This window comes from Pelodiscus sinensis, chromosome 25, assembly GCF_049634645.1.
Source record: "Pelodiscus sinensis isolate JC-2024 chromosome 25, ASM4963464v1, whole genome shotgun sequence".
In the NCBI taxonomy this organism is placed as follows: domain Eukaryota; kingdom Metazoa; phylum Chordata; order Testudines; family Trionychidae; genus Pelodiscus; species Pelodiscus sinensis.
This window is the reverse complement of record NC_134735.1, coordinates 1,643,873-1,655,494: the sequence shown is the minus strand read 5'-3', so window position 1 is coordinate 1,655,494 and position 11,622 is coordinate 1,643,873. Positions and strand designations below refer to the sequence as shown.

Genomic DNA, 11,622 nt, shown 5'->3' with positions numbered 1-11,622 from the left:
TCAGTTTGTGCAGGGCAGCTGGTCCCATTGAACTCAACAGAGGTTACTCACCTGCCTCAGTCTGGCGGGAGCAGAACCCCCCTGTACGTCCAAACCCGCTGCCTTGGGTGCCTATGGGCGGCCTCGGCCCCACCACTGCTCCTGAGAGGCCTGTCCCTCTCCCAAGGGCCACAGCTCGAGCCACCGTCATTTAAGACAGTTTCAGCTCCAACCCCCCTAATGTGAAAGGCCTGTACATTACAAGCAAGCCCCCTTGATCTGTACGGGCACACCAAGCAACCAGGCTGAAACCCCCTTTAAAAGGGTCCACACGGGGCTTTGCCCTGGTTCAACTAAATCAGTGTAAAAGCAGCCAGGCCTTACACGGCTCCCTGCCCCGCCCCCGCCAGGCTTCCCTCCCGGCAGCCAGATCTCTGGGGGGCCGGGGCAGCCAAGCCCCTGGGTTCTGTGCAGTGCGAGGCGCCAGGGGTTGGATCAGGGCCAGACAGAGCCAGGACCGGCTGGCTTCTTGTTCCTGCCTGGATCCAGCACACTGGGCCAGGGGCTGCTGGGGACCGGGGGTGGGGGGGCTGCACCTCCCCAGCTCTGTAGGAGTGGACAAGGCTGGGCATGAAGGTGCATGGCCAGACCCCTCCCTTCCGCAGAGCTGGGACATGGCCAGACCCTCCCCCCCAGGGCTAGTGCATGGCCAGACACCCGCCCCCCCCAGGGCTAGTGCATGGCCAGACCCCCCCCCCCCCAGGGCTAGTGCATGGCCAGACCCCCCCCCCCCCCCCAGGGCTAGTGCATGGCCAGACACCCGCCCCCCACCAGGCTGGTGCATGACCAGACCCCTCCCCCCACCAGGCTGGTGCATGACCAGACACCCGCCCCCCACCAGGGCTAGTGCATGACCAGACCCCGCCCCCCCCCCAGGGCTAGTGCATGACCAGACCCCTCCCCCCACCAGGCTGGTGCATGACCAGACCCCGCCCCCCCCCCAGGGCTAGTGCATGACCAGACCCCTCCCCCCCCCCAGGGCTAGTGCATGACCAGACCCCTCCCCCCACCAGGCTGGTGCATGGCCAGACCCCTCCCCCCACCAGGCTGGTGCATGGCCAGACAGCCCCCCCCCGTGGGGTGACCCCGCGCTGGCCCGGGACAGGCGCACAGCGCAGCATCTCCAGGGGCGCGGGAGGGGGCCCGGCCGGGGCGGGGGGGGGAGTTTGCAGCCGGCCTGGCCCAAGCCCGGGCCCCGCCGCTTTTTGCACACGAGCCCCCGGCGCTTCGCACGGGCCGCGGCCGGGGCCGGATAAAGAGGCGGGGGCGGGCGGGGGCCGGACCCTGGGAGCGGAGCGGAGCCGGGCGCCCGCGGGTGGGGATGGAGCCGGGGGACGGGGACGGGGAGAAGCGGCACCTGCTGGAGGAGCCGGGAGCCAGGTGAGCCGCGAGCTCCCCCCCCCTTAACGCCCCCAGTCCCGGGATCTGCCCCCCCGCCCCAAACACGCCCAAGTGACCCCGGTGCTTAGCCCAGCTGGGCAGCCCCCGGCCCGGCCCCCTTGCTCTGTGCGGCCGGTCTGCCCCGCTCCAGGCAGCCGTGCCCAGACCCGCCGGTAGCGAGGCGAGGCGCTCCGCTCCCATTCGTGCCAATGGGCGTTAGGCGCCTCCAGAGCCCCGAGGCGCCGCTCCCAGGCACCTGGCCCTGCTGCCCCCCTGCTCTGGGCCCTCTGCCCTTCGGGGGGCCTGGCACAGGAGCGCTCCAGGCCGTTGGTCTGGGGGCAGCTTGGCAAGGGGGTTCCGGTGCGTGGTGGGTGGGCTCCCTGCTGCTGCGCGTCCCCCTGCCCGGGGCGAGGGGCGTTTTCCCGCGGGGGAGGGGCGCACGGCTCTGGCTGGGGCTTGGGGAGGGCCGGGTGCTTGGGGGGCAGCCTGACCGCCAGCCGGCGCATCTCCAGCTCCCTTTGGGGGGCGGGCACCCCGCACCCCTCGCGCCTCCTGTTCCCTCAGCGGGCAGCAGAGGCAGGGCCCTGGGCACAACCGGGGGGGGTGGTGTCCGTCCCCCCGGGGCCCCTCTCAGCCAGCGGCCGGCGAAGGGGACACTCTGTCGTTCAGGCCCTACCTGAGCGTCTCCGAGAACTTCCACGGCCCCGGGCTCACGTATGTCCCGGCCACGGCCTCCATCGAGCTGGGCACCCAGGGGAGCCAGCACTGCCATTCCAACCGGGCTGGCAGCCCCTACCACGCCGAAAACCACTGGGCTCGAAGGAAGCTCTACGTCGCCTCCGTCATCTGCCTCCTCTTCATGAGCGGAGAAGTCGTTGGTAAGAGGCTCGGGAGCGTCCTGGCTCCCCTGCGTTGTAAGGCCCCGTGCGGGAAACAAGGCGCTGGAACAGCCCAGACACTTCCCCGCCACCTCCCTAACCTGTTCTGTGTGGCTGTTCCAGCTGCCGTGTTCTGCCCTGGAAGTGGCTGCATTTCATTGTTCAGAGAGCTGGTCCTAGAACTTTCAGAGGGGGTGGGTAGCTGGGTTAGTCTCCCCCTTGAGTTGTGGGACCCTCCCCTTCCCGGGCGGGAGGGAGCCCAGCCCATCTCCCCCTTGTGCTGTGGGACCCTTTGCCTGCCCGCCTCCCCTCCAGGGAGAGAGAGCCGGGGGAGGGAGACTTCCCAGCAGGAGTGGGGAGCCGTGTTAGTCTGTTTCAGCAAAACCAATGAGGAGTCCTGGGGCTTTCAGACCCACAGATTTATTTGGGCATCAGCTTTTGTGGGCTGGAATCCGCTTGGGTCCCAGCCCACGGGCACATCTGCCCCAATACATCTGTTGGCCTTGAATGTGCCCCAGGACCCCTCCTTGGGTTTGGCCCTACAGATGGACCGGCAGGGGCTGGCTCCTGCCAGAGGGGCACTTGGTAGGGTGGGACCTTAAGGTCCTCGTTGAAATCCGCAGCAAAGCTGCCGTGAGGCAGGGTCGGGCCCTGGGTGGAAGGGGGGGGGGGGCTGGCTCGTTACCTGGGACTGTGGCTGGCGCGCTGCCCTTGGCGTGGGCCGGGGGGGACAGTCAGACCCGCGCGAGCCCAGGGGATGGCTCCCTGCAGGCACCGGGCTGGGGGCCGCGGGAACAGCCACAATCGACGCCCAGGGGAGTGTTTTTGTAGCCGGCTGGGGCTACATGTGGCCTCAGGAGCCTGGCTCTGCCTGGCCGCTGGGCTCCCGGGGGCCCGGCCGTCAGAGGCTGCTCTGCACCGGTCCCGCGTCCCGTCGGCGAAGGGCACGAGGGCAGCGCTGGGGCTGTTGGGGGTTTCTCCAGCCTTTCGCTGGCCCATTCTCCCCCCTCCCCCTGCCAGGGGGCTACCTGGCCCGCAGCCTGGCCATCATGACGGACGCGGCCCACCTGCTGACCGACTTCGCCAGCATGATGATCAGCCTGTTCTCCCTGTGGATGGCCTCGCGCCCGGCCACCAAGACCATGAACTTCGGCTGGCACCGAGCAGGTACCGTGCGCCGGGCATCCGCCGGCAGGGCAGGGCGCGACACCCGGGAAGAGCAGTGCCGGGTGGGGGCTGGGGCCCATCCCACAGGGCTCCTGGGCCTGGCAGCTCCCTGGGAGTGCGGTTTGCAAAGGCTCTGGGTGGAGCTGGGAGGCGCGATGCTGGCAGAGCCGTGGGGAGGAGGGGCTGTTGGGAGCCCACAAATCCACCCAGCCAATGCAGGGGTCCCGGGGCCGTTTTCCCTCCTTGTCCTGCCGGGGCGGGGGACGGAGGAATCCCCCCTCTCCTGCAGGCCACTTTGCTCCCGTCCGGCCGAGGACAAGACGGCTGGAGCCTGGCAGGTGGCCGCAGTTCTAGCCTGGGGAGCGGCTCTCAGCTCTGGACCCAGGCCCGGCCTCCGGGTGCGGCACTTCCTAGGGCCCTGCGCTGTGCCCAGCCCAAGTACAGGGGCTGCGGCTGGCACTGGGCAAGCCAGTCGCCTGCGTCGCCCTGGGGCTGCTGGTCACGTCCCTGGCCTTCGCGCAGCAGAGCGCCCCAGGCACCCGCCCGGCCGGCCCCGCAGCTGCCCCTGCCAGGTCCTCTGGGGTCCAGCCCGGCTGCACTGGCCAGGCCGCGTGTGTTGGGGCTCTAGGCTGCCTTTGGCCCTAGGGACCCGGGGTGCAGCCCCGAGCTCCCGGGCGGCCGCAGATGGGTGCGGCGGGGGCGTCCCGCGGGGCAGCAGAGCTGGGGGGAAAGCCGGCGAGCGCCTGGGCTGCCTAGGCTGGGCTCGCTGACCTCTCAGCTGGGTCTGCTGGCAGCGCCCCGCCTTGGCCCCCCCTCATCTCCCGGGCCGGGCCTGCCCCTGCAGCAGCTGAAAGGCCCCCACCCAGCCCCCAGGGACTTTCGGCCCCACTGTCGGCCCGAGGGCGGGGACCTCCAGGTGCCTTTGTTCTCTAAAACCTGGGAAAAGCCCTTTTGTGTTCCCACCCTCAGTCTCCTTTGTCCGCCTGGCATCTGGGAGGCACCCGGTCCCCCTGCCCCCGCCAAGGCCTTGCTCAGTGCCCTCCTCCTCGCGTCCCTCCCCTCTCCCCGTTCAGTGCGTGCGAGTGCCTGGGAAGGGCGCTGGCCCCCCGCACCTGCTCTGCACACAGGTGCTGCCCTGCTGCCAGTATCCCAGCTGGGGGGAGGGAGGGACTAACTGGATGTGCACCGCTCCTCGCACGTCTGCACCGCTCCTCGCACGTCTGCACCGCTCCTCGCACGTCTGCACCGCTCCTCGCACGTCTGCAGCCCCCTTGGCATAAAGGTCCGGTCGGGTTTGGCTGCCGTACCTCTCCCGGGATCGTTGGAGTAGCCCCCGCTCAGTGCAGGGGCAGCTTTCCCAAGAAAAGGGGCTTCTAGTTAATAAACTGCTCATGTTGGGGGGGGGGGGGGGGGGGGTTAATTGCACTCACGGCCGTGGCTGCGCCAGCCTCACCCCAGCTGGAACCTCTCTAGTCCAGCACTCTCAGGGCCTGACCGGGGCCGAGCCAGAGAATTTGCCGGACCAGAGAGGCCGATGTCCTGCAGCACGGCCCCTGCTCCCAGGGCTCTGAGGAGACGGCTGGGGTAGATCAGGGCTAACTAACCGCGCAGAACGCTGGGAGCCTGGACCGGGGGCTGTAAACCAACTTTATGGCCCCGGGGGAAACGTGGCCACCCCCCCACTAAGAGGGCATCCCGCTCGCTGCAGCCCTGCTGGGCCGGCTGGAGGGGTTTGACCTGTAGGTTAAAAACGACCCGTCTGCACGCGGTGAACCAGCGCAAAGTCTGCGGGATGGGTCTTGTTGGGGCCTGGCGTGTGCCCCTTCCCTGGCGGGTCGAGCGGCCACGGGGGCGGGGCGGGCTCTTCGCGCCAGCGTCGCTGCGTCCATGCGAGCTGGCGTGTGGCTTGAACGCTGCTGGGGGAGGAGCGGGATCCGAGCTGGGCCAGGGAGCTGAATCCGGACGGCTGCGTTTCGGCAGCGTTCCCGTCGGGGGCTACGGGGACGAGGGGCAGGACCAGGCACAATGAACAGGCGGGTGTGATGTAGAATTGCTCCCCACTCCCGACTGGGACTAGTCCGCCCCAGGAAATGGACCAAGGGAGCCGGAGGGGGGATGTTGTTCTGCTAGAGCTATGCCAGATATTTTTGCCATGTAGACAGACCCTGAGGGGTCCCCTGTGACGGTGCGTTGGGGTTTTCCCGTCTCCTGCACCCCCGAAAGGGCACGAACAGACTCCCCCAGCCAGTAGAACAGAGGTGGTTTATTGCTTCTCCAGGATACAGCTCAGCACAGATGTCATCAGGTTACAGGGCAGGCCTAGGATGCCTCAGCCCCCCTTGATATGGGGGGGGTCTCGGCTTCTAACCCCCCCAGCCTGTTGCTGAGGCTGCTTCCTCCATGCTCCCAGACAGAAACTAACAAACTCTCCTCCAGCCCTGCCCCCGGCCAGGGCAGCATCCCCCTTCCTTTGTTCCTCTCCATGGGGGGTAGCTGGTCAGACAGGTTGAGACCCTCTTTGCATAGTGACTCACTCCCTGTCCTTCTGGGCCGTGGTACCGGCAGCAGCCAGTGGGGTTACCACAGAGCCAGCATAGAAAGCCGCCCAGTACCCCCTTACGGCACATCCCCTCTGCACAGTCCCCCTCGGCTCCAGCCCCGATCTGCTGCTCCGGTGGGATATCCGGACCCTAACAGCTGCCGTTTCCCCGGATGGGAGCAGCGCAAGGGAAGGGAAGCAGCTTGCACAGACCCCGCTCTGAGGCCTCGGCACTGGGGGACTCAGGGCAGGCGGCCGTAAACCCAAGAAGCCCTCGCGGGGGGGCGGGGGGCTGCTGTCCCCGGTGTCGGGAGGGGGACTTGCTGGGTGTCTCACTCTCTAACCCTGCCGGGGCTGGGCTGTCCCTGCAGAGATCCTGGGGGCCCTGCTCTCCGTGCTGTCCATCTGGGTGGTGACCGGCGTCTTGGTGTACCTGGCTGTGGAGCGTCTGCTCTCCAGCAACTACGAGATCGAGGGGGACGTCATGCTCATCACCTCCGCCTGCGCCGTGGCTGTGAACCTCGTGTGCGTCCGGCGGGCGGGGTGGGGCGGGCCCTGCCCGGAGAGACGGGGGGCTGGTGCCGGGCCCCTCCCAGAAGTCCCCGGGCGGGAGGGCTTAGCAATTGCTGGTCAGGTTGCAAAGGTTAATCCCTGGTGCTGGAATGTTGCCCCTGGCCAATCCGAAAGGCCCGCCAGGCCAAACAGCTGGTTAATCCCGGGATTAGAGGCTCCCGGGGCCCGATCCTGCTGTGCCCGGAGCCTGGCCGTAGCTCCTGGGTGCAGCAAGGCAAAATGCCTGAAGGGGTTGTGCAAGCCAGCTGGAAGGGGCTGGCCAGGCCGTGGGGCTCCTCTCCCCCCGGCACTAGTGTCTTCCGTGCACGGCTCGCACCAGTCCTGGGTTCTCCAGGGTCTCCCCTGCCTCTCCAGGAGGGACCGGCCGGTGCAGTGAAACAAGCGGAGGGAGGAGCTGAGCCTCCTTGGGTTGCGGAGTTCCAGGCCCTCCGGCCAGGGCATTGGTGGGTCGTGCTGTGAGCGGGCCCTGCCCGGAGAGAAGGGGGGCGGGTGGCTTTGTCCCGCTGTGGGCGGGGCCGGTCTCCACGTCCTCGCTGCTCCTCGCCCTGCAGAATGGGAGTCGCCCTCCACCAGGCGGGCCACGGCCACAGCCACCACGGGCACAGCAAGCAGCAGAACCCCAGCGTCCGGGCCGCCTTCATCCACGTGCTCGGGGACCTGCTGCAGAGCCTCGGCGTCCTGCTCGCCGCGTACATCATCTACTTCAAGGTACGGGCTCGGGCGCAGGGAACTGGCTGGGAACGCCGCCAGGAGAGCGGGCTCCTCTGCTCTGCTGCTGATTCCTCCCCTGTCCTTGAGAGAGTCACTTCATCTCCCTGCCGCGCTTTCCGGGGGCCTCGCCCAGCTGGCCGGGGGCGTGAGCGGTGGAACTCAGCTGATATTTGGATTTTTTGAAAAAGAAAATTGCGTTTCGCGTGCTGGCCACGCTGGAGCGGAGCGGAAGGCAGCAGCTGCCCGGCGGCGTGGCAGAGGGCGGCGCGTAGGGAGAGGGATTCTGTGCGATCGTGACGGGCGGGGCCCAGCTCTCCCAGCGCGAGCTCAGCTGAGACGCTGACACTGGTGCCTCAGCGCGGTACGAGCCGTCCCGGGCTCTGCTCCCCCTCCGAGCGGAAGCGCAAGGCCCAGTGATGCGGGGCTGGGGCATCGGCGCCGCGCTCTGGCCAGGCCTGCGTGGGCCCCACTGGCCGGCCCAGCAGTGCTGCGGCTCCATCGGTAGTGTCCACAAGCGCGTGCTGCACTCGGGGCAGGCCTGCCCACCGGGGAGGGGGACAAAGGGGGCAGTTCCCTGGGGCCCAGAGCTCCCGGCTGCTGATGCAGCAATTGCAGCAGCTGGAGCCCTGCACGCTCCATGTGGCTCTGGGGGCTGGGGGCCCTCTAGGTAGTGCAGCGGGCTGAGCCCCTCCCCCCTTCACCCCTTGCCCAGGGGCCCACAGATGCTGTCAGCTCCCCTCACTCAGGGAATGAGTCCTCCCTAGGCGGATTCACTGGCATAGCTACCCTGGCCAGCCCAGCTGGGGCAGGCTGGCCCTTTCTGCGGGGCAAGAGCGCGACCTGGTGAATTCGGCACCCGGATGCTCCCGGGAGGTCTCCCCTCCAAGCGGTGGCTGAGCGGAACGTCTGCTTAGCTTGTGGTCTGTGCCACCGCGAGAGGGAACACGGCGGCTCGGCTTGGGGGGGGGCCAGGCGATCGCGGGGCGCCTGGGCGTGAGGCCTTTGTGAGAGCTGAATGAAACATACGAGTAACAGCTGCCCCCCAGCCAGAGTACAAATACATAGACCCCGTCTGCACCTTCCTGTTCTCCGTCCTGGTCCTGGGAACCACGCTGACCATCCTGCGGGACGTCGTCCTCGTGCTGATGGAGGGTAAGGTGCTCGGCCGGGACACCTGGGACACGTCCCCCCCGGCCCGCGGCTCGGTTCTGACCCGACGCGCCTCTCGCCTGCAGGCACCCCCAAGGGGGTGGACTTCACCAGCGTGAAGGAGACCCTGCTCTCCGTGGAGGGGGTGAAAGCCCTTCACAGCCTGCACATCTGGGCCCTGACCGTGTCTCACCCGGTGCTGTCGGTCCACATCGCCATCAGTAAGTACCGGCCCCGAGCGGGCTGGGCCAGGGAGCTCGTCCGGTCCGTGTCAGCTCAGCAGCGAGTCCAATAAAAGCTGGTTCCTCACCCGCGTGTCTCGTGCCCTGGGGCCACGGTGGCGCCGCCTGCAGCGAGGGCTGGAGAGGGGACCCCCGGTTGCTCCGGTGGCATCGGATCGGTCCCTCGCTGCAGGCGCCAAGCGGCCGTGCCGCGGCGGCATCTCGCGCTCTGGAGGGAAAAGCTGCCGGGAGCGAGAGCTCATGGGAGGGTCCCGGTTTCGCTGGGTTTTGTGGCCAGCTCCGAGCTCTGCTCAGACGCCCCAGGAGCTCGAGGACAGAAGGGAGTCGTTTCTGGGACGGCTTTGTGCACGTTTCCATCCCAGGAGACCTTTGGCAGGGGCCACTAGCCTGCCCCCCCCCCCCCCAGCTCTGGTGTGTGAGGGGGAGGTGGGGCAGGGCTTTCTCCTCCTCAGTCGGGGGCCACGTCCGGGGGGGCTTGCTCGTTTTGTTTCTCACTTGTGGGATGCCCCCAACTGATTTTTTTTCTGTGTCAGCAGCCCCTGACCCAAAAAGCCCCCCCCCTTGCCCTGCACAGTTCGAGACCTTGATCCTGCGAAGGGTCTGGTCTGGGCAGACCCACCTGGGCCAGGTTGGTGACTGCGCTGAGAAGAATCACCACTTTAGGGTTTTGGGGTTTTTAATTTAATGCCAGAGGGGCCCGTTGTGGCCGCCCCTCCAAGCCCTGCATGATGCAGCCCAGAGAACCTCCTCTGGTGACTTCTGCCCCGAGCCCTGACGTGGCCGTGTCAGCGGGCGAGCCCACAGACGCCGTGTCTGTGCGGGTCCGTGTGTGCGGCGCAGCCTGGCGTGTTCGGAGGCTCGGTCCGGGACCTTGCTCCAGCTTCCCTGCTTGTGGCTTGCAGACGAAAACGCCGACGCGCAGACGGTCTTGAAGGAGGCCAGCTGCCAGCTGCAAGGGGCGTTCAACTTCCACACCACCACCATCCAGATTGAGAACTACTCCGAGGACATGAGAGACTGCCGGGAATGCCAGAGCCCCTCGGACTGAACAGGGCGAGGGACGTCCTGGGAATGCCGCTACCTCAGAGCTCCTTGGCTGCCGTCCAGAGCAAGGACACGCCCTGGTCTGTGTCGGTTTGGAGGCAGCAGGGCGCCACTCCTGGGGCGTTGGGATGAGGTGACATGACTGTGTCCTCTTCTGCGCTGTGTCAGAGAGAAACGTTTTCTTTGCCTTTTATTTCACTTTCAGCCCATGCTGAAGAGGAAGTGTCACTTTTAATATTCTGAAAATAAAGCAAATCAAAGAACTCTGTCCCTCTGGCTCCACGGGAGAGGCACGTCCCTCTTCAGCGGGACTCTTGACAGCTTGGTTTGCCGTAGGGGCACTGGGAATGTCTGGTCTGACTTCCAGGCGTGATTTCAGGTTGCGACTGGGGGTAGGAACAACTTAAACCCTGGTTCTGGGGCTCCTTAGACACTTGGAAACTCTAGGTTTTTTGCAGATCACCACTTAGAAGACATTGGCTGCAGGAGCACTGTATCTAATCCCTATGTTATGAAAATCTACATAACACACCAGTTTGAGTCAGATGTTAAGTTTCTAGGTAAGTTTAGTATCAGAGGGGTAGCCGGGTTAGTCTGAATCTGCAAAAGCGACGAGGAGTCCTGTGGCACCTTATAGACTAACTGAAGTGTAGGAGCATAAGCTTTCCTGGGCAAAGACCCACTTCGTCAGATGCATGCAGAAGTGGGTCTTTGCCCATGAAAGCTTATGCTCCTACACTTCAGTTAGTCTATAAGGTGCTACAGGACTCCTCGCCGCTTATGTAAGTTTAGGAGAGAATGCACCAAGGTGTTCCCAAGCCGGGGTGGATCCGTTTTTGAGCCTTAACACAGCTGCCCACCACACACACTTGAGACGCTGCACTGGCTTTAGCAGAGAGAAGTAGATTTGCTTCCTTGCTCCAGCAGCCCGATCCTGGCCCTTTCCTGCCTATTTAACGAGTTGGTTCTTCACACCACTAAAAGTTCCTGTTACTTCATTTTAACATGGGCTTGTGCTCCCAGGTTTCTCCTGGGGGGTTAGGAAGGGGGGTTTTCCAGTCTGGGTGGGGGGTCCAGCATGTGCCGGACAGTCACTTCCCAGCTGCCCACCGGAGTCAGGCCTTGGCATTCTGCTCTGCGGGCGATTGCTGATGGGGGCAGGGACTGAGGCCGGCTCCACCCGAGGCTGCACTAGCCACTCGCCGGCAGCGTGCACATGGCTGAGTGCAAACCCCGGGGCAGGGCGCAGAGGCTTCTGAATTCCAGGCGCTTCCTGGGTTGGGGGGTGGCGCTGCTGGCAGCCCTAGTGAGGTCACAAAGCCAGCAAGCGCCTGCAGCAGCGTCAGGCGGGGTGGGCTCGGGGCTGGGGGCGTTGGCTCTCAGCCAGGGATTGCAAACCTCCGCCCCGTCTGCGGCGCTGTGGGGGGGAGGGGTTAATTGCTGTTTGTGCTGCGCACTGGTGGGGTCATTCGCTAGCCCTTAAGCAAGGGGGGCTCCCCACTAGGGAAGGCAAGCCTGGCTCCCCCGGTACAAGGCCCTGCACCTTCCATAGCCTCCCTCTCCCAAGTTACTGCCCCAGTCCCCTTAGTGTCACTGCCCCAGCGGGTGGCACGGCCCTGCCCTTCCCGGCCGGCCGGAGCAGCTGGCAATCAGAGCGCTCGCTCCCCAGACAGCTGGGCCGGGGCCGTCCCGCTCTCAGGCATCGCAGAGTTGAGCGGTGTTCCCTGTAAGCTGGGCGCTCGTGCAGCCGCTCAGGAGAGATTCCAATGCCGCCCGGCTGATGAGCTGAGCGCCCGCCGCTAGCTTTGTGTTTCTGCTGGGGGTGCACGTTCGCACGTGCCTCCGCGCACCGAACATTATTCCACACGTGGATGGAAAGGACTGACGGGAACATTGACCG

The 11,622-nt window shown here is 66.1% G+C and overlaps 1 protein-coding gene across 1 annotated transcript; it reads left to right on the top strand.

Moving 5' to 3' along the window:
- Positions 1-1,256: 1,256 nt before the first annotated feature.
- SLC30A2 (solute carrier family 30 member 2) lies at positions 1,257-10,032 on the top strand. The gene is made up of 8 exons (XM_075908587.1): positions 1,257-1,419; positions 2,089-2,297; positions 3,318-3,464; positions 6,375-6,528; positions 7,128-7,284; positions 8,334-8,439; positions 8,523-8,657; positions 9,581-10,032. Exons 1-8 carry the CDS (start codon positions 1,361-1,363, stop codon positions 9,724-9,726), a joined length of 1,113 nt encoding a protein of 370 aa, XP_075764702.1. The 5' UTR covers positions 1,257-1,360; the 3' UTR covers positions 9,727-10,032.
- Positions 10,033-11,622: the final 1,590 nt, after the last annotated feature.